The sequence below is a fragment of the Triticum aestivum genome, chromosome 3A (assembly GCF_018294505.1).
Source record: "Triticum aestivum cultivar Chinese Spring chromosome 3A, IWGSC CS RefSeq v2.1, whole genome shotgun sequence".
In the NCBI taxonomy this organism is placed as follows: Eukaryota; Viridiplantae; Streptophyta; class Magnoliopsida; order Poales; family Poaceae; genus Triticum; species Triticum aestivum.
The window spans coordinates 207,912,056-207,933,515 of record NC_057800.1 but is presented as its reverse complement, the minus strand read 5'-3'; the positions used below and the strand labels follow the sequence as shown (position 1 = coordinate 207,933,515).

Genomic DNA, 21,460 nt, shown 5'->3' with positions numbered 1-21,460 from the left:
GTGTTCATCGAGTCTTGGTGGAATCAGACTCCTTGAGTCTTATTAAGGCGTTGAAGAGTGGAGATTCAGATTTATCAGAGATTAGGGTCCTGATTAGAGAAGCAAGGAGTCGTTGTTTTATGTCTTTTGAGTGCTTTCATTTTCAGCATTGTCATCGGATGTGTAATAGTGTAGCCCATGTTCTTGCGAGGTATGGTTATGGTTTGGCCGGGGCCCCTGTTGTCTGGGGTGAGTTTGTGCCGGAGTTTGTTTCTGATCTGGTAGCCAGTGATATTGCTGGGTCCAGTGTTTAAATGAAAACTTTTTTTAAAAATAAAATAAAATAAAATTACATTTATCCTTTTTAAGCAACAAGAAGAAACTTTATGCTAAAAGTAAACCCTTTTTTGAATTATATAGATATAAATCAGCTCTTCTCCAGACCCGCTAAAAAAAACCTTCTCCAGAAGGTAAACGAGCCCGTTCGGTACTGAGCGAGGTTTGCCGTGCCTACTATAGGGCTCGCGAGTTCTCCGCCTCGTCTCATCTCCCCCTCTTTACCGACACGACCCGGCGGCCAAATTTAGGGTTTTGCTCCCGCAATCTTCCCCCGGAGCCGCCGCCTCCTTCCCGCCCCGGCGGCGATCCAGCTCGGCGTCTCCATCCGCCGATCCGGACTTTTTTTCAATCTCCGGATCTCGCTCAAGATGGTGCGTTACCTCCCTCCCCTCCCCTCTCGATCCCCAAAGCTGGAGATGCGGTCGTGTCTAACTTAGTGTTTTCGTTCTTCCGCAGCTTCCCCTCTCGCTCCTCAAGACCGCCCAGGGGCATCCCATGGTAAGACCGCTCTAGCTCTCCCTGTTCCAATCGTGTTAGGGTTTTCTTGATTTGTTTTGCGTGGTTTCAGCTCGTGGAGCTCAAGAACGGCGAGACCTACAATGGGCACTTGGTGAACTGCGACACGTGGATGAACATCCACCTCCGGGAGGTTATTTGCACCTCTAAGGTGAATTCTTGTGCTCCCCATCTCCCTCCTGTGGTTGAGTTTATTTGCACACGATTTTTTTTATATTGACGCATTAGAAGAGAAACTGCGTCAAGCCAAAAACGAGAAAAAACAAAAAAAAAGCCAAGAGCAGAGACAACTAAGAATAAGCTACGAGAGGCAAAATAACTGTACAGCTCCCTTAGACCTTGTATAATGGGAGGTGCTTAGAGAGATGCTTAGAAAAATAAACCGGGTTTTTCTGAAGCACCGGTGCCTATTTCTACAGGAGAGACGCTTAACCTTCCCTAAGCATCTCCCATTGTACAAGGCCTTACTCTGCTAGCGAAGGTAGTATGTCAGGAGGACGCCTGTGGTGGTCTCCTGAGAGCCTTCATGCATCCGTAGTTGGCCTCCATGAGAATTGAATCAACCAGTGCCAATACTTCGGTGGTGGCGCTGTCGAACACGCAGTCGTTCCTTAGCCGCCAAATGTGCGACATCATCAAGATGATGAGAGAATGCCGCCCTTCCCCTTTCTAGAACCATCATATTCCGCAGCCGACTCGAACCAGCCGTCAAAATTTTCTTTCGGGCTCGGGACATAGAGGACTGCGGCGAGGTCTGGTTAAGCACCTGGTGCCATACCGGCCTGACATGATCCATGAGGATATGGTACATTGATTCCGCGGACTGATCACAGAGGGGGCACGCCGGTGGGTGTGGCAGACCTCAACGCTGGAGTTGACTGGCAGTTCATCACCTATTCAGTGTAGCAAGCCGTGCAAAAACTTTGCAATTGACGGGCACTCATCCATCCCAGTTTGCACGCCAATTGATCCTCGATGACTAGCTATGGACGTCGAGGATCAGTTCATTTGGAACCTGTCCTGTGGACAGTACTTAGCGTGCTTGGCGTACAACGATTTACTTGCTGGCACGGTCAAAACCACCACTTCCTGTGCAATCTGGGATCGGTGAGCATGGCTTGCTACATTGAGTCGTGCTGGAGTGCCGATCAACTTAAGATTAGTTAAGGACATTACTTGGCTAAACAAACAGGGGAGTCAGCTCTTTATTTCTGAATGAAATTATGCACAGAACAACACACTTGATGTGGAGATTGCTGGGTGTTCTCTTGGACTCTTTAATATTTTTGTCTTACTAGATTAGACTGAGATGTCTTCTCTTACGTTCTATGGTTGGGTTTGCAGGATGGTGATAAGTTTTGGAGGATGCCGGAGTGCTATATTCGTGGTAACACGATCAAGTATCTTCGGGTTCCTGATGAGGTATGGCTTTCAGATACAATGTGTCTTTGTTTTGTGTATGGATGTAGTTTGCTCGTGTGGTGATTTACATCTGTGTTATGTATCCCCTGATGCACCATAGGGCTGTGCATCGTTATCATCTATCATAAGGTTCTATGTTGGCATATATGTGTATGATATCCAATATCAGTTGCATAAGCAGCGCATTGATATTTATGGTTGGTGTGCAAGTCATTAGACTTGGTACATTATGTAATTGCACAATATGCCTTGTTTGTCTATTGTTAGCTGCTCCTACAAAAATAAGATAATGATGTATATTGCTTGAATTCCCCAGTAAAATTTACGTTTTGGTATTGTTTGAATGATTACTTATCAGCTTTGGTCAGACATTGGACCAAGTGGATATTGTATTCAGCATATGCAAGACCCTGCAATCTTAATAAGTGCACTTCATAATATTGGTTCATTTAGGTTATGCAATTGAAATTCAGTGACCTACAATAGCTAAAATAACCGTAGTCTAACTTCAACGCATGAGAATACTTTTGTGTATGGACATATGATATGATAGATACAACGTTTCCCTCTACCCTATTATGTTAGAAATTAGGGGTCAAACTAGCATCCTGTGGTCAATGAAAACCCACAGGGATGAAATTTTAGCTGAATAGAAGAGTATTTATTTGTGCAATAGCACGACCAGCTCTAGTTTGTGCACTGTAATATGCGCATTGAGCTCTAGCCAGTGCAGTGTAGTGTGTTCAGACTTGATATTTTCTAGAGAAGTAGTCTAATCAGCTAGAGTATTTATTTGCGCAATAGCACGACTAGCTCTATTTTGTGCACTGTAATATGCGCATTGAGCTCTGGCCGGTGCATTGTAGTGTGTTCAGACCTGATATATTTTCTAGAGAAATAGTCTAATCAGCTAGCTGTACAAGGGTCTAAACTTCAACATAGTTGGCTAGCTGGCTATGAGGATTGCTTTGGCTTTAAATCACTAAAATACCGCGCCAACTAAATCTCCATTTACTATGGCCCTTATTTTTTTTTCAAACTTGTACATATTATCTTTACAGTTAAGAGGACTGAAGCTATCAGTATCAGTAGTGAAGTTAACCAGCTGTTTCTATCCTGACTGCATGAGCTTTATGTTTCACTCACAGGTGATTGACAAGGTTCAAGAGGAAACTTCTAAGAGTAGATCAGGTATGCATCCAAAGACTAAAGCTTATTGAATCAGCAGTGGGTTGTTCATTGGAACACATATTTATATGTTTACACATTTATGTTCTAATAAACTGGCAAGTATATATAATTATAGCTACATTTTATTGGTTGTGTGTTATTTATGAACTGCTCATCACTTCATACTATTGGGCAAATTGACATTGTGTGGTCTCTGAGGGGCAACTTGACTCTCTCATACTCATTAGGTTAGAAGTATAATAGTGCGAAAGTATTCTAGTCTAATAGTGTCATTTTTCATGTGGCTAAACATTGTAAACGGTCAAGAGTTTTTGTTTTTCTTAAGTTCGGCTGCACTAAGCACAAACACAGTGTCTGACTTGTATTCTTAAAGAGAGGCAGCTATTTGTTCTGTTGCTCCTTTTTCTTCATAGGCCATTGATCTTAGAAGTACAATGTTGATAGCATGATCAGAACTAAGCATGATGAATGAATAATGCATATATTTGCAGTAACAATACCGTGATAAACTTGATCTCAGATCTGCTGGCACTAACTTCAACACTATTAGGCTTTATTATCTGTATGTAAATACACACCGGTAGTACATTACAGTGGACTCTGTGTTGTTAGGAGCGCCAACGTGCACGTACAGTAATTTATTCATTACTACTATTATAACCTGTAGAACTTACCCTGTTCTTTGATAGAGCTATTGATTCAGTGCTGTTCTGAATTATTTCATGCTACTGTATATGCAGATAGGAAGCCACCAGGTGTTGGTCGTGGAAGAGGAAGAGGAGATATAGGCACTAAACCTGGAGGCAGAGGCATTGGTCGTGGCCAAGATGATGGCAAAGGCGGTGGCCGTGGAAGGGGCGGAATTGGAAGTAAAGGTGGCAACAAAGGCGGTATGTTCGCTACTTCTGCTTAGATTCCGCTGCCATGTGCTCTTGGTTTTCTAGATAACAACATACTGACCTGTTGTTGTACTTGATGGCAGGACGTGGTCGTGGGTAAGACGGATCTTGAGATGCGAGAATGCCGCTTTTTAAGGCCTGTAGTTGTGGTGTTGCATAGATTGCTTAGGACATGAAAAACTTTGGAGCTGGAATTGCTGGGTTTTGCGGTATGGTATGGCAAACGGTTTGTGTGGTATGAAGTTACCGAGGAGTTGGATGTCCTAATATTTTGGGTATGGGCATTATGCGTACTAGTCAACATGTATTTGCAAAGTTCCAGCCCAGATTTTACCTATTTGTTGGTTGTTGAGATATCGTTCTGTGATGTCAAAGTGCAGTTTTTATCAATGACGGTCAGTAGCCTGCTGCCTACGATGTTTGTGCGTTAAAAGATGCCTGTCGATGCAGCAGATGGTTTCCATCTGGAACTTAATTTTCTTTCTTTCGGAGAGACTGATTCGACGCGTGTAATATTAAAACGGGATACTGCAGATGGAAAACATCTAGTAACCTGCTACTGCATGCATCACAAAATTTAACTTTGATTTGATAATAAATTAGACCAACTGAACATGATGAAAATTGTACCATTGAATTCATACTGAAAAGTACTCCCTCTATCCCATAATTTTTAAGTCATAATTATATACTTCCTCAGTCCCGAATTAATGTTAGATATATCTGTATATAGACAAGTCTAACACAGGTAATTTGGGATGGAGATAATATATTACTCCAGTATTGGTCTAATTTATGGTCAAAAGTTGAAAATTGGCAAAAGCGCGCGCCTTATTCTTCCATCTCACTCCACTTGGGCCGCTCTGGTGTGTTTGGAATAACGACGGTGGGGGGATGGAGCAGTTTAACCTTACATGTTACAGAAAACAGCTATCGCAGTCTACGCCAGAGGTCAAGAGCTAGTGATCGGAGAATCTCTCTGTCTCCATGCGCCTCCCCTTGAGAAAATCCTTGTACCAAATCGCAGACCTCCTTGGATACCTCTTGAGATCCTCATTGGCAAAATCCACGTAATACAGCCCATACGTGTCCCCGACACTAAGTAGTTCATATAAATCCATCAGCGACCAGGCAAAGTAGCCCCTAGTATTCGAACCATTCCTGTCATCACCAAAAAAAGAAATGTTCATGTTTTTTCTTTTGACAGCAAATAAAAATGCTCATGTTACTATCACATGAACGATTCTATAATGCAAACTAAAAGGTCCTTTGGTGCACTCGCATCATTTTGCCATTTTGTTGAAGACTGGCAGGATGAGGATTTTGCTTGTAATACCTGAGAGCAATAAGCAGGTTTTTAAGATGTTCACTCAAGAATTCCACCCTAGGGCCATCATCAAATACCACATCTTGATGCATTGGATACCCTACAGTTGAAAGTTTTTGCAAGTCGTGTTAATGGTGTTTATTAAAAGAATATATAGGCACTAGGCTGGACTGAATATTTAGACAAGAATAAGCACATGTCTTCTGTAGCACTGAAGACCATTTTAGGGAAGTGAAAAATAGTTTCATAATATTGGGCAGCACTGCATGATTCTAATTTTTTGGACATCATATAAGTAGGATGCTAAACAAGATACACAAAATCGCCAGATCAGCCGGCTTATTTTATCAACAAGGATAGTTGCAAAATACTTACCATTCTCATGGATATAGATTGGAGGATTACCATAAGATTGCTTCAAATGTTCAAGCACTTGCCGTAGACCATAACCTGGCACAGAGAACTGAGAAGCACTATATGTCAGCCCTCTGTTATTATACATTTAATATCTAAAAACAGATTTACTGCAAGTTTCTCTTACCCCAGTGGTAGAATTGCTTGCAACTGCAAGAGGTAAATCATGGATTAAATTATCACACTAAAATAAAGAATTCCAATATGATTAAAATAATCAACATGAATCCAAAGTACACAGCTAGCTAGATAATGGAAGATTACTCAATGAGCAGAAATTGCTTCTGGTAGTAACTATTGATCTATAGAATAAATCGCATTGTCCATAAACTTGTGTGTTTGTCTTTTTTTTTTCTTGAGGATACACCACGGAAAGGTGTATCAGATTCATAGAAGAAGAGCCAAGAAGGCTGATACAATGCCGAGCGGCAAACAATGCATGGAAACAACCACATCACGACTACAACGACACACTACATGCCTTGCTCGGCCTCCACCACAAGTGGCGAAGAGGCAGAACACAGAGCACCGAGGCTGCGTCACAGCCAAACCTAAACACCTCGGCAGCACGACCTTTGACATGCAAATAACTTTCTCGGCACCCTAAACTCGTTTCCTTTAAATTGTATTGTCCATAAAATGGTCCCAACGTTGTTTTCGCAAAAAAGAAAAGAAAAAATAAATGGAGATGATGTGGCAATGACTCGTCTGCAGATTTGGCTTTCACCTTTCTCTATCTCATCAGTCACCACCCTCTTGCTCCCCCCTCTCTCAACTCAACTTTGCACAGGCCCCTCATCGGAGTGTGCCACCATGCTCCATAACAACAAGTGCGATGTTCGCCGTTCTTCAGCCGGGCACCGATGCTCCTGGCACCCTTCATTCGCCGGCACCGCCTCCATTAATACCTCCTTTTCTCTATTTCTCATATCCACCTATCCCCTTTACGATGCTATGTCTGTGCAGTGAAGGAATGCTAGGAGATCTCGACAGAGTATGAGAACCCCTGGTCCTTGTTGGATCAATCTCAATTCTCAAGTGCCAATGAGGCTTCAACCTATGCCAAATTGGACATCAAGGCCTCCATTCACCTCATCTTGACACGACACGGGATGATCATCTCGGTGGCTACTTTGTGATCTCTGTGCTGGTATTAAGCTATGTTTTGCTTATCTTTCTAGACCAATTATCCACCGGACCACAATAATAAACAGACATAGATTACCAACTAGGATCAATAATAACCCTTTACCGACATGGCGTAAAGCATATTAAAGTTAGTAAAACAAAATCTAGTATATTAGTGCTGACATTTTCCTAGATTTTTTCCTGACATGAATAAACTCTAGAAAAACGACAATGATTGAGTCCCCAAAATACAACACATATGAAACTCACTCACATATTGATTTAGCAGCCATATCAGCCCTGAAATCCCTTCTGTTGCTGGGAGCATGATGCGGGTCATCCTTCACGTACAAAAATGTGTAGTAATTGATACCAAGAAAGTCCATAGAGCTGATTAGTTGTTTAGACTGGCTTCGAGAAAATTTTGGCAACTTGGAGCCAGTATTTTCCTTCATCACAAGTGGGTAATCTCCATAATAGAGAGGATCCAAGAACCTAATACAGAGAAACAACCAAATTTACAGAAGGGCCAAAGTTTTCTCACCATTTTAGTGCAACGCATGGCAGCATTTACATTTACAAAGTCCAACTTTCTAGTTTCATAAGTTTACACATACTTTAAATATGAAAAGTGTCCCACCATTGTGTGGTTAGAAAAGTATTCAGTTTTTTGTACAGAAATCGGCAAACCACGAATCCAATAGTACTTGTTGAAAATTTCAAAATGAACAATTACATACCAGATAGTCAAATACATACTTTAAACCATATCAATTTAAAGAATAATGTATTGACATATACAGAAGAACTCCACTAATAAGGAGCTTACTGGATTGGGTTTCAGTACCGTAGAACATCTGTATGGTATTAAAGTACGTGTAATCTAAATTCACTATTTGTAAGATTATTCAGGCCCTAAAATTCCATGGACTCTGGCACTCTGCTAAATAACATAATGTTCTCTCAGACACGTTATCTGTCCTAGGACAAGTTTAAATAGTAAAATTTAAACGAGTTCAAAAGCAAGTTTCATTGGCAGTTTGGCAAAAATTCAAGAGACAATGGAGACATCCAACTAGTATGAAATAAGCCGGACCCCTAAAAAGCTTCTCATTCGTCAAGGCCAAGTAAATCCAACTAGTATGAAATCGATGCTGGTACTGTAAAGGTAAAACAACAACAACAAAATGATCAACCTACCAGCCTGTGTAGAAGGCTTGTGCTCTTTTCGCTGCAGCTATATCTTCTGTTGAATTTGTATAAGGTAATATGTTATTTATAAACATATTCATGCCAATAAGTCCGTGTTGCTTTGCCTGCAACACAAAGTATATTTTTTTGTCCATGGATATAACCGATTTCATATGAAACATGGTGCTTTCAACGTCCTTAGGAAAACTAGAAGACAGTTAAGCTATATCTGAAGTCCAAGGGACATATGAATGTTACAGCACTAACTTTGCGTATATAACATACTTCTAATAATTAGCACAGAATATCGGCAACAAAGATAGCATTAAGGTTTTTCTTTTTGGAGCAGACCAATTATTCAAGACAACAATTTATTCTAATCTCAAATAACTTGACAAATATCACATAGACTACTGCATTGATGGTTCAGAATAACAATGTTGATCTAACTATTAAGAAAGAATTTTATAAGTACCTTAGTACTAATTTGCTAGCGAAAAGATATTACCTGATACTTTCTTCTGTATAGTGACACAGCTGAGCTATGAGCCAATAAGCAATTATGAGCTACAATGTATGGCTCATTTACAGAGTCCCCAGAGGAACAGTTAGCAAATCCAAATGGTTTAGAACATCTCCCTGGTGGCCCGATACCAGCATCATATCCAAGCGAAACTAAAGCGTTAGGTTCATTTAGAGTAGTCCAATTGGTAACCCTATCCCCAAATTCCCTAAAGCACACATCTGCATATGCTGTGAAATCATCACTGGAAACAGACAATGGAGTTAAAAAGTGCCTTATATTCTATGCATTTACATCCGATAAATCTACAGGCATGGCAAAAAGCAATCTGGTTTTGTACAATGCATACATAATACGTGTTTTTGTGCCTACATTATTATTCTGCACAATTATCCATAACATACACTAACAGTAATGAATAATATCATACTTACACATCAAAATTTTCAAAAATGAAGACAAAAAATGAAATGCATGAAAACAGAATACATACATTATTTGGGGACTCAACCATCCACCATATTCATCTTCAAGGATCTGAGGAAGATCGTACTGGAAAATCGTTGTATGTGGTTGAATTCCTGCAAGATAACATAGTAAGGATTTGAGTAAGTGCTCAATTCTTTAATGGCATTCTTCATTAATGCCACTTATTATTTATCAAACTCAATATTAGAGGTACATAATACCCCTCCAGTTCCGTTTATACATCTACTTTTGCCATTAAAAAGCAGATAAATACAGTTATAGAATAAAAAAACAGGATGAGTAAGTTAAACTGGACATGTTATGGGCAGTTCAGTCCAACTCTTCATGGACTTACTCCCTAGTCCAACCTCTGGCCTATAATTTCAGTCCACTATAAATTCAGGGGTGTAGGGCCCGGCTAAAACCTACTGGTATCATTTTCATTTATATTTACTAACTGTCAGAGTTCAACTTCTTTTACTGCATGCAGCATGTGTACAAAATTGAATACATTGATTTGTGAAGAGAGTGAATAGTATGTAGTCTCCGTGACGATTAGATTTAATAGGTAGATAAATATCTTGCATGTAAGATTTACCATGATCAAGAAGTTCATTGATGAGATTGTTGTAGTATTCTACTCCTTTTGGATTGATTTCTCCTCTTCCATCTGTGGAAATGTGAAGGTAAACAGAACTATTGTTTGTAAAAAACCAACTTAACGAGAAAACTTTGCTACAAGTTTTTCGAGGACATACTAGGAATAAGCCTTGACCAAGAGATAGAGAATCTATAAGCATCCAGCCCCGTCTCCTTCATTAATTTGATATCCTCCTGTGACAAACACAAGAAAAGATACTGTCTCATCCTAAAATTTTCAAATTTGGATGTAAACATATAATTCATATGCATACCATGATTCCAATGCATTTTGGATTTTTGGGATTCAGTTTGGAAATTTATAAACCCTAATTGAATTTGGGTTTTATTAAATACTCCATATCAAAGCCCTGTTGCATAAAATGTTTTTTCAAGGTTGCATCAGGTTGGAAATATTTTTCCTATGATATATATTATCCCTTCTAGTTTCATGCAAGTTTTTAAAATTTTGGATTTGAAATGGCAATATTTAAGCCAGATTCAAATTCTAGTTCAAATATGAGAAAAAAACACTATGTACTTGGGCCTCAGGCCAGCAGCAGCGCAGCCTAACCGTCCGCGTAGCCACTTAGGGCCTACGACCCAACCCTCCACCTGAACCGGTACGCAAGCGAGGGACAAGTCCCGGCCGTCCGATCTAATGAAGATCCAACAGCTCACGCCGTGCCCGAGCGATTGACTCGCTGACAGGTAGGACCCACCTGTCAGTTCGTTGTCAACCTCCATCCGAGATCCCCAGGCATACCCTCAAGAATGACACAACACTCCCCCACTTTCTCCACCTTCTCGAGACCGAATGGCCACGCTGCCACCCAACTTTAAACCTCCTCGCCGCCCTCGCCAAAAGCCCCCACCCAGCTCACCCTCTCTGCTACCAGGCCGCCAAAATTTTTCGTCGCTGCGATTGCGGTTGCCGTTGTTGGCCGATTCCGACACACACAAGTGAAGGGCGGGCCCCTCTTTTCCCCTACTGGCTCTACGCACTTCATCGCATGCTTTTGAATGCGCCGAGTGTCCAGGTCAACCCCAGGACATGATCACGAGCACACCGGTGCAATAACCGCTGCCGCGACCATGTTTCCAGCGAGGTGAGCTACCAATTGACCATGCCGGGTTGTCTATTCACTTCGCCGCACTCAAGCGCGTTGCGCTGAACCATCGCCATGACCACAAGACTACTGCAGCAGAATCGCCGGCGAAACCCAAAGCTCGCAGTTGCCACCTGCAACCCTGACAAGAGATTCCTGGCAATTCTGACGAGCCGTGGCACCCCCACGACTACCATCGTCACCGCCATTCGCAGATGCACCCGTTGATATGATCACCATCATTTTTTGTTAACTAAAATAAACTCTGTTAATTAGGCACTTTTGCAGAAAAGCCCATGAACCTTAGAACCTTTATAACCTTTTATCTGTAACTCCAGATGAGGTGATTCTTTTTGCATATTGATCCCCGTGGAGTGCTTCCTCCAACAGTACAATTCTTTTTTTGAAATTTAAATCTGAATTTGGTTTAAATTTGAATCTTATTTAGGCCCTAATTTGCAAACCATGAACCCAAATGGAGTGATTCTTTTTGCAAAATGATCCTTATGTACCCTAGTTTCACATAGAACATTATGTTGAATTTCCACCAAATTATTCTTTTAATTTTTGAAATTGCAGATACATTTCAAAAATGATGCCATGGCAGAGGTTTTGGAAACTTGAATTGATCATACTTTTTGATCTATGGTTCCAAATCCAGAAATTCTTTTTGGTTTGTATTCCAAAGGAACATGTCTAGTAGAACCATATTTTCCAAGATTGAAATTTTCAAATCATTTGAATTTGAATTCAAACGTTGCTTGAACCTAGTTTACAAACCATTTATCCAAATCAAATGAATGTTTTTGCAAATTGATTCATATGATGACCACAAACCATTTGAATCATTTTTAGACCGACCCAACCCAAAAAGTTTGAATTATTTTTAATTTTAGTTCAAACCTTGTTTGAAACACAACTTCCAAACCCATTTAAATTCAAACATGAATCTTTTACACACTGATTCACATGTTGAACCCTATCCTTTCAAACCTTTTGAATTGAATTAGTGTTGCAAAATTTAAATCTAATTTAAATTTAAGGTGAACCTCATTTGACCACAACTGATAGACCACATACCCAAATGCAATGATTCTTTGTGCACAATGAATCCTACATTGAGCCTTAGCCAATATAATACTGCCATAAGTTCTTATTTGGTTCTTGTTGCCGTTCATTCAAGTTTTCTTTTTGTATGAATTATTTGGTTCTTAAGTTGTTATTCATCGTTATGCTCTTTTAACGTATAGATGGCAAGGAGTGTAATGTCTGCACTTGTGGGGAGTGTTCAGTCAACAACAATTGCCAAGGCAGGTGGAACATCTGATCATGTCACCTCTTTTTTGATTACGCATGTAGTAAGCCATGATAGGGTGTGAGTATAGAACTATGCTTTTTTGAGCTCGAAGGACTATGTTACTAATATGCTATGTGAAAGTGCATGTAAACCCTAAGTGTGTTTTGGTAACTAATTACAATCTCTATGGACTAATGTTTTCATTAATATATATTTGAGGAATATTCCATAGGTGGTTCCTTAAGGATATTGGATGGATTCAAGGATGAATATCATAAACACAAAGATATGCTATGTGCTTTTGTATTGACTGACAATTCCCGTGGAGCATCAAGTGCATTGTATCTTATATGAAGAAATGCTCCATAGTGATGCATGAAGCATATGGATTGATTTGGGAAGAGTTCCACCAAAACCCTCATGAAGAAGTCCTCATAGTATCCCTCTCTAGTTACCCCGTGGCCACGGGATCCAGGGCCCGTGCCCACCAGGTCAAGGGAAATCTTGTTGGACATTTCGTGCGCACTGGCCTCCTGACCCCCGCGGACACCGGGTCGAGTGTTAAACTCTCTGGATACCTCGTGCGCACAGGGTCTCTGACCCCGTGCCTACTAGTGAGGTTACTAGTTGGTCTTTGGATATATCTATTGAAGCCATCAAGATTGATTTTAGTGTCTAACCAATTATGTTCAAGGTGGAGTTCATTAGATGATACCAAAGGTTGGCATATTTGGGCTTATAAGGATCAAGGACTTGAGAGAATTATTTATGGGAAAAATTCAAGTTATGGTTATAACACAAGAAAATGGTGAGTGAAGAATTCATTATGTCTCTCAAGAGATTGTGCTGGAGCATTTAGAAGAGCAAGTGATGACCAATATGATGTTCATGGTGAAACTTGATAGGGCCATGAAAGAGTCTTTGGTGATACATTCTTGAAGCAATTAAGTGAAATGAAGAGTTAATTGTGGCTTTCGAGAAACCAAGATGGAGCGTGAAGTAAAGATGTTGGTTAACCAAGATGACGCTAGAAGATTGTATACTAGATGGTCATCACACAAGCACAAACAATGTACTGCGTGGGCTCTAGTGATCTAGTGGCATGATAACTAAATTGTGAATTGCTTTTTGTGAACTAACCCATGCTACGTGTTTGCTATGTCTATGTGGGTTAGGTGTTTCTCATGGGCTTGCGTCAAAAGAAAGATTTCAAGTTGCCTATGTGATGATCACATCAAGTGGTGATGGTCATCGAGAAGTGCAAGTGCAAGATGACCATCTAGGGGTTATATACTTTGAAGCTTGCGGTCCACATCGTGATAATGTACATGTGAAGATGTGCTTAAGTGAATGCTTCCCTCATTGCAATATGGGTAAGCAATTCGAGTATCTTCACCAAGTGACTGTGGTCAAGAGAAGGATTCCAACTTGAGGCAAGCATTAACATTGTCATCAATCTCAAGTGGAATATGCAAGGAAAATATTAGCTAGATTTTCCTAGTTTTACCGGTCTCATGGTGCTTGGTGGGAGGCCGGATTATAGGTTTGATAATCGTACTATCAAGAGGGACTTTCGGGCGAGTAGCGTGATCACTTCATATGTAGAGGGCTCAAACCTTTGCATGTTTTCCATCAATATTTGTTTTTGATGTTGGGTGGTTCTCTATGTGAGGGCCTTGGGCTTGCCCACAACTTTAAAACGAGCCCAAGATCATCAAAATTGGAGTTTGTACGACAAAGTTATGCATGTTTCAGTTTTCTGATGTGGGTTGTCTCTGGGTAGACCGTGGGCACGGTACCTCTCTTGCCCATGGAGCTGTACCGTGCCCATGGGACGCAATGGGCACAGTGTGTCCAGAGAAGGTCCGTTTGAGTCCAGCGACTAGTTTTTGGGGGTTGTCTATTTAAGTGCTCTTATTCCCCACTGGTTTGGGTGTTGTTCAAACATGTTTATACCACTCTTTTGAGCTACAATCCACCTCCCCCAAACCCCTATCTCCCCTCTATGTGAAGGGGGATTTGTGTATGGATCTTGGAGCCATTTGTTGATCTCCTCCATTATGCCCCTCTCTTCAATCTCCTACTTTATTGAGTTGTATCTTGTGAGATTGAGAGAGTGAGTTGAGCATCCATTGCTTGACCTTGCTCTGCATTTGTTGCATTGGTTTGAGCTCCCCGCATCAATTTGTTCAAGTGAGAGTCTATAGTTTATTACTCTTGGAGGTCGCCGCCTTCTAGAAGGTTTGGTGGTGTTGACTTGGTGACCTCTTTGAAAAGTTTGTGAAGATGCCTAGGTGGTCGAGGTACCCCTAGAAGCTTCCTTGCTTGTGGTGTGCTTCGATAAAGTTTGTAAAGGTGTTGTGGTCGCCTTCAAGACCAACCCCAAGTGACTGAGGCTCATCCATTGAGGGTGAGTCAAAAGGGGAGACCATGGTGAGCCACTTGGTGGCGCTCCGGAGTTTTGGCTTCGACACTGCTCCAATGGATATTAGCACTCTCACAAGTGTGAACTTCAGGGTAATTCTGACTAACTTGTGGTTATCTCATTCCCGCATCATTTACTTTTCATAATTCATACTTGCTCTTATTGATATATCTTATGTTAGTTTGAATTGCTTAGTTGCATCCTTCAATCCCATATATTATGACATAGTTTGTGCTTGCAAGGTTCCTTTAAGTGCATATCTTGTTTAGCATAGGCTGTTGGTGAACTTAGTTGAGCCTAACATATTTAGGATTAGAGCACCTTCATTTTAATTCCGCATTAGGATAAAGCCAAATCCGCAAAAGTTTCAAAACGCCTATTCACCCCCTCTAGGAGACGTATAGGTCCTTTCACTATTCTATGAAACGTAGTAGGATAGCGATATGTACTTACCATGTTCCTTGTCGCCAACGCTTGGAGTTACAATGCTTAGACATGCTATGCTATATACGGGGCGGGATCACATAAACTACCAAAGTTGAAATGTATGTCTAAGCTTATGTACTACCAACTCCAGTTAATGAATCACGGGGTGAAAGTGGCATTGCTTGGTTTATCTTGAGTGGCACCCGTAGGGCCATTTCTATGGCGATAACCTACTGGGATGTTCACTTTTGGTATGTCAATCAGGTTCAAAGAGATTGTACATGTTCCTAGTTTAGTAGCTTTCATGTGTAGCCGTGTGTCATATAAGCTCCAACTTAGATAATTAATTAAGTTTTGGGGACCTAACCCTATATGACCAGAAGATGTAGGTGTTTGGTAGGTGTATGGTCATACAAGGTGGACTTAGGGAACTACTTTCCAAAGGCTTCGCCTTGGTATTTTTCTGATTACTCTAGAATATGTGTTTAGTAGCAAATGGTACTGACTAGGTCATGCGGGTAAAGTACATAAATCAATCGAGAGTGTAAAAACTAATTATGATTGGTCGTGTCCACGGTTATGGACAATTTTGAGCAAGTTGGCTTAGAGCCATATGTAAGATCTCATCACCATAATTTTATTAACTAAAATTTGATGGATTGAACATGGGAATATGATCTTTGTTGGAAACAACCAATGCTAAGGCACCTCCATCGGGTTTGAGCCAGCAGGTCTAGGACTTATGCTACGTGATGCATCATATCCAGTATTATAGATTATAGGTACGATCAATGTATTGACCCTTGTGGTCGCAACGTATTATGTTGCAGTGATACTGACGAGGAGTGAACATAACGTAGAGTTGTGAGTCTCCACTCGACATGGTTCGCCTATGGCATGGATGGTACTGTATGAAACTTATTTGCTTTCCGTTGTAATGCTACACTATTTGACTAGCTCTGGCTAGTGGTTTGTACTAAAGTATGTTATTCCGGATCTTTCAATGTAATAGTGAGTGGTGCATTTGTGTTTGGTATTATGTCGGTATCGTGTATTCTAGCAAATCAATCCAAGGGCTAGCATGGTAAACACAGAGACTTAAACCTTATCAGGTTGATCATCACAAATTCACCATTATTAGCATGCAACATATTACCAGGATTGGCTACTTTTTGTCATGTTTAGGGGAGCTATAGTTAGTCAATGATGTTTACATCATTTAATTTTTTCTCAAGCTAGTGTTGGTTCGAAAGAAAAAAAATCTTAACAAATATTTTACTAACATATTTTGGAGTCACTACCTATAAAGTACCCTCTCACCTCTCCTCATACCTCAACCACCCACTCCATCTAAAACCGGAGCATACCAAACCAACCTCTCTTTGATAGCATGTTGTGCACAGTTCTTCTTAGCAACTACATGAGCATTTGCGTTGTAGGCGTTGATTGGTTGGGCTTATTCTTGGCTTTTGCACTTTTATAAACCCAAAACATTTATTTATGAGGTTTCACTTTCGATTTTGGCTTGTACCACCATGTAACAATACTAGTCATAAGCCAGAAGCTCATAAATAGGTATTTTTGGCTTATAAGCCAACGTACAAAAGCCAGAAATAAGCGCAACCAAACATCTCAATAACACGATATACATAGGCCAATTAAGGGTGGCAGACTTGAGTTACAAAAATTACCATACCTTGTACTTGTGGTAGCCGTCAGCTGCCACGTCACCATTTACAGAGTCATCACCTGTATTGCAGAACTTATAAGCATCGAGGCATAATCCATATGCACAATCCATTTCTTTCGATTTCCACCATGAACCTGAACCCAGACACTAAACCGACCCGGGTTGAAAAAAAACCCACGAGACTGAGAGTCATTTATAGTGACTACAACAACTATTTTTTCTTAAACACACATCTAAATGTGTTTCTTTCGTGTTAGAAGGCAGCACCGAGATGGTGCGACTACAATTAACTATGATTTGGGGCCATAGGAAAAAAATAGTGGCATAACTGAGTAGCGTGGCACAACAGATGGCAAAAGTGCTAAAAACCCAATATTCAAAATGTGAAATGAGCAAATTGCAATGATCTATAATTGTTTAGAATATTAATTTAATCTTCAAAAGTAAGTATATGATGCTGAAACTTCAATCGTTCAAAGCAGACGAAGCAGAAGGGGGGCGGTGAAGAGTGAATCTAAGAGAGGAGCATGGGGCGCGGGCACGTAACCACATTCGACGAGTTCGTGCGATGAGGAACCAAGCACTAACCTTGGAGAGCAAAGTCGTCGGATAGGAGGGGGATGGGGTTGAGCATGATCTGAGGGAGGGGTGGAGGCGGTGCTCGACGCTGGCGAGACAACTTGAGGATATCATAACATGGGTGCCAGATCCCCGAGGAATCTTCAGCATCCCGAGTGCATACATCCTCATCAATCATATGCATGTGTCCATACGATTCGGTGATAAATTGATACCGTCATTAACACGGGACCAGACTGGCTTCTACACTTGCTGGATCACTGCAGCGAATATGAATGCCTTCTGCCTTCATGTACTCATGATAGTGTGACGTATATGGCATGTACACAATGAGTTAACACACCAGAAGGCAACTCCTCTTACAAAAGCCTGCCTCCCGACACTTCCTATCAAGCTATATTGATTCTCTCCTATGTATCCGCCAACACCAGAACACGATCGTGGTGATAGGGACGATGGTTTTGAGTTATGACCATATGCTCAAACACACGGCAGACCACTCATCTTTGGTACATAATCCGCTCATTTCTTGCATCCTGCCGCTTCCTATCTGTTAGAAGGGAGAGAGAGATTTGGTGGAATTGTCTATGTATTGCTTGAGCCTCATGGGCATATATATAGGAGTATATGGTCATCTTGAAGTACTCCCTCCGTCCGGAATTACTCGTCTGAGAAATGCATAAAAATGGATGTACCTAAAACAAAAATACATCTAGATACATTCATTCCTTTGACAAGTATTTTGGGACGGAGGGAGTATAAGGCAAGCCAGAATAATTCCTAGTATATTCTATATTTTCAACATGAAGGGCATGTTGAACGAACCCTAGGTATGGGCGGCGCGGCCCCCGACGACGGTCATGAAAGCCGACCGCCCCGAGGGCGGCGCGCGGAGCGGAAGCGACGGGCGGTTTAGGGTTTAGAACCCGAAAACTGATACCATGTTAAAAGGAGGAGAGAGATTTGATGAAATTATCTATGTATTGCTTGAGCCTTATGGGTATATATATAGAAGTACATGATCATTTTAAAGTATAAGGCAAGCCAGAATAATTCCTAGTCTATCCTATGTTTCCAATCTAATCAATATACTCAACACTATCGAGGTGCTCCAGCTGAAGCCGAGCTAGCAGCATGCATGGAGTGTGTGGCCCTCGCACTTGAATTGAGGTCGAACCCCTTTATCTTGGAGACCCATTGCACCGTCGCGACAACCATGATCACTGAAGCATCAGTTAATAGATCACTGAATGTCGCTAGTTGGGAAGACTAAACACCTGCTGAGACTTGGGCGTTTACGTGTGATACACATGTTATGAAAGAAATAAACTGTCCCTGCAGACCTCCACGGCGCAGTTCATCCTTGCCGTGTTTCTCCTCCACCTCGCCTCTCGCAGCTGAGTGCCAACCTGGAACGGGAGACGGAAGCGGGGCGTTGAGCGCAAGAAGCACGCTGTTGGTATGGACGGAGTGGGTAAAGATGGGCATGACACATAGGCCCGCATTGTCAGTGATAGAAACGAGTGATCCTGGTTGGGATTGCCTTTTTACTGATGCAACAAAATAGACTTTATTTACTCTAGAACAGTGGCACGAACGTGTGCTAACGGCACAGCAAAAGGGAAACCATGTGTTCTTGCGTACCGGCGTGGGCGTGAGCGAAGGTGTCCCACACGCTGGGAGTCCGGCCGTCCTCCGCCGCCGCGCCTTCCCACTGAATCCCGACGGCCCACCACACACAGAAGCATGTCAACGATCGTGTTCGCCGTTTCACCGCGAATGAACGTAAGCGTGATGGTTCTCACCTGATAAGCTGATGTGCTGGCCCCGAAGCTGAAGTCCACGGGGAAGTCGTCTCTGCTGATCGAGCCGTAGTGCTGGCCGCTCACCGCCCGTGGCGCCGCCGCTGCCGCGACGAGGAGCAGGGCGACGGCGCCGAGAGGCCTCATCGGCTGTGCGTTGCTGTCTTCTCCGTTGTCCGCGCGAAGGGGTGTGGCGTGTACGGACGAGGTTTGATCTGATCAGTACGCTGCACCCGTGCTCGTAGGCCCAACCACAGCCCACAGCCGTCTAATTTCTTTTCGGAAACACTTTGCATCAGTAGTTTGATACAGGTCAATCGTCACACTACAGGAGATCCGTCGATACTTGATTAATCCCACGGTCGAGGGCCTACTTTTGCTAACAACCCGTAATTGACGCAGTCACGTTTGCATAACCCCTGATTCCTCTCCCGCTCCATCTCTCCCGAGGATCCGGCTTGCCTGCTCCCTCCCATCCGTGCTCCCACCTCATTCAACGGCTGTCTTTTTTTCTTTCTAATCTAATCATCTCCCCCCCTGATTTTAAGGGATGGGGTCGGGCCTTATTTTGTTCCAATCAAATCAAGCCACGTATGCGGGAGCACGGATGGGCACACGGGAGGGGAGCAGGCAAGTCTCGTCCCTCTCCCGAACCTCAGTTTCTCTATCATGCCTCTGTTGCACCTTCCTCCGAGATCGCCGCCCTTGTTCTCTCCGATTGTGCCGCCAAGATTCCATTTCCTCTGCACCATGCATTCTTCTCACCATGCCGTCAAGGACGCAATTCACTGCCGACGACCGAATTCACCACACCGCCCAGATCTGATCTCCTTTAACGATCTACCCCACGATGTGATGCATTAGGAGGTGACCATGTCCGCTGTCTCCAGCGTGTTTGCTGCCTCACGAGGTGCCTGGAGCCCTGGACCTTGGAAGTTTGAACCGGCTGCCGGAGCACCACCCATCTGCCGGAGAACCAGCAGTGTCCTCTGATCATTTCCACCTCTTCGAAGTCCCTCCTTGAAACAAAGGTAATTCATTGCGTGAATCGCACACCGTTTCATCATCACTTGTTCCCACACACATATTATTTTCAATTCGATGTTTCCAGTAACCATGCTTTGTAAGCATCAGATTTTTTGCTTCGGCAGTCCAACTTGTTTGCATCGATGGATGAAATTGGTTTATAGATCACAAAATGATTGATGCACACATATGTGTTTTAGATGATGCACACACATGTTGGCAACATTCATTGCTTGTTTCCAATTACAAAATTATATGCTTCCACTAGATATGAATTACATCGAGATAACAACAAATTGATGCTTCTTAATATGCATGCTTCCTAACTTTATATTGTATGTTTTCTTCGGTCCAGATAGTGGGGGTAATAGAAACATACTTCTCCTCTTTTTTGTACTTGATATTGCATTTTCAAGAGAATTGTTTGAATCTAACCTTATTATCACGCTTCCTGTGTTTCATATTCATGCTTCCTTACATGGTATTCTCTGCTTCTGCAGTATGGTACCATACATTCTACGTAATACCAGGTATTGTTTCATACCTTCTATATTTATGCACCATGTCTAGTGGATGTATACTTCAAGGAGTTTTCAGCTGGTTTTGTAGCCGGTGGACGCAGCCGGAGACAAGAAAGCGAGTCGATGATACCTGGATCTTCCCTACAATGAAGATGATGGAAAGAAATCAAGGCTACAGTCTAGACTCTAGAGGAAACATACGATAACAACTTACGAAGCATTGTATGCACTATTTGTGAATTGAAGTAAATAAATGTGTATCATGTCTGAAACTTATTGTATGAACGAAGGAAGCAGGAAATAAACTTATGTTCTGTTAGAAGCAAATTAAATTTACCATGCAAATGAAGGAAATATGCCCTAAAGGCAATAATAAAGTTATTATTTATTTCCTTATATCATGATAAATGTTTATTATTCATGCTAGAATTGTATTAACCGGAAACATAATACATGTGTGAATACATAGACAAACAGAGTGTCACTAGTATGCCTCTACTTGACTAGCTCGTTAATCAAAGATGGTTATGTTTCCTAACCATGGATAAA

At 41.8% G+C, this 21,460-nt stretch overlaps 2 protein-coding genes across 3 annotated transcripts; one reads left to right on the top strand and one right to left on the bottom strand.

Annotated features, from left to right (window-relative positions):
• The first annotated feature begins 431 nt into the window (after positions 1 to 431).
• On the top strand, positions 432 to 4,736 carry LOC123060984 (probable U6 snRNA-associated Sm-like protein LSm4). The gene is made up of 7 exons (XM_044483862.1): positions 432 to 689; positions 775 to 816; positions 887 to 985; positions 2,179 to 2,256; positions 3,405 to 3,447; positions 4,188 to 4,337; positions 4,430 to 4,736. Exons 1-7 carry the CDS (start codon positions 687 to 689, stop codon positions 4,444 to 4,446), a joined length of 432 nt encoding a protein of 143 aa, XP_044339797.1. The 5' UTR covers positions 432 to 686; the 3' UTR covers positions 4,447 to 4,736.
• A 225-nt stretch (positions 4,737 to 4,961) lies between these two features.
• Positions 4,962 to 19,625, bottom strand: LOC123060983 (beta-glucosidase 10). Of its 2 annotated transcripts, XM_044483860.1 has the most exons (14): positions 19,368 to 19,625; positions 19,207 to 19,276; positions 18,906 to 18,971; positions 16,990 to 17,042; positions 10,156 to 10,231; positions 9,996 to 10,067; positions 9,423 to 9,510; positions 8,915 to 9,173; positions 8,416 to 8,531; positions 7,490 to 7,710; positions 6,215 to 6,237; positions 6,049 to 6,136; positions 5,683 to 5,773; positions 4,962 to 5,507 (listed from the first exon to the last, which is right to left on the bottom strand). In XM_044483860.1, the coding sequence occupies exons 1-14, from the start codon at positions 19,509 to 19,511 to the stop codon at positions 5,306 to 5,308; spliced, it is 1,569 nt and encodes a 522-aa protein (XP_044339795.1). In that variant the 5' UTR covers positions 19,512 to 19,625; the 3' UTR covers positions 4,962 to 5,305. The 2 variants fall into 2 exon arrangements, with proteins under 2 accessions (XP_044339795.1, XP_044339796.1); XM_044483861.1 differs by lacking the exon at positions 18,906 to 18,971.
• Positions 19,626 to 21,460: the final 1,835 nt, after the last annotated feature.

Bases quoted from the DNA above. Each gene is read 5' to 3' on its own strand.
- LOC123060984 (XM_044483862.1), top strand. The intron at 817-886 runs GTAAGACCGCTC...GCGTGGTTTCAG, and splicing joins CCGCCCAGGGGCATCCCATG to CTCGTGGAGCTCAAGAACGG. The intron at 986-2,178 runs GTGAATTCTTGT...TTGGGTTTGCAG, and splicing joins AGGTTATTTGCACCTCTAAG to GATGGTGATAAGTTTTGGAG.
- LOC123060983 (XM_044483860.1), bottom strand. From the start codon at position 19,511: ATGAGGCCTCTCGGCGCCGTCGCCCTGCTCCTCGTCGCGGCAGCGGCG. The intron at 19,277-19,367 runs GTGAGAACCATC...GTCGGGATTCAG, and splicing joins CCAGCACATCAGCTTATCAG to TGGGAAGGCGCGGCGGCGGA. The intron at 6,137-6,214 runs GTAAGAGAAACT...AGTGCTTCTCAG, and splicing joins CAAGCAATTCTACCACTGGG to TTCTCTGTGCCAGGTTATGG.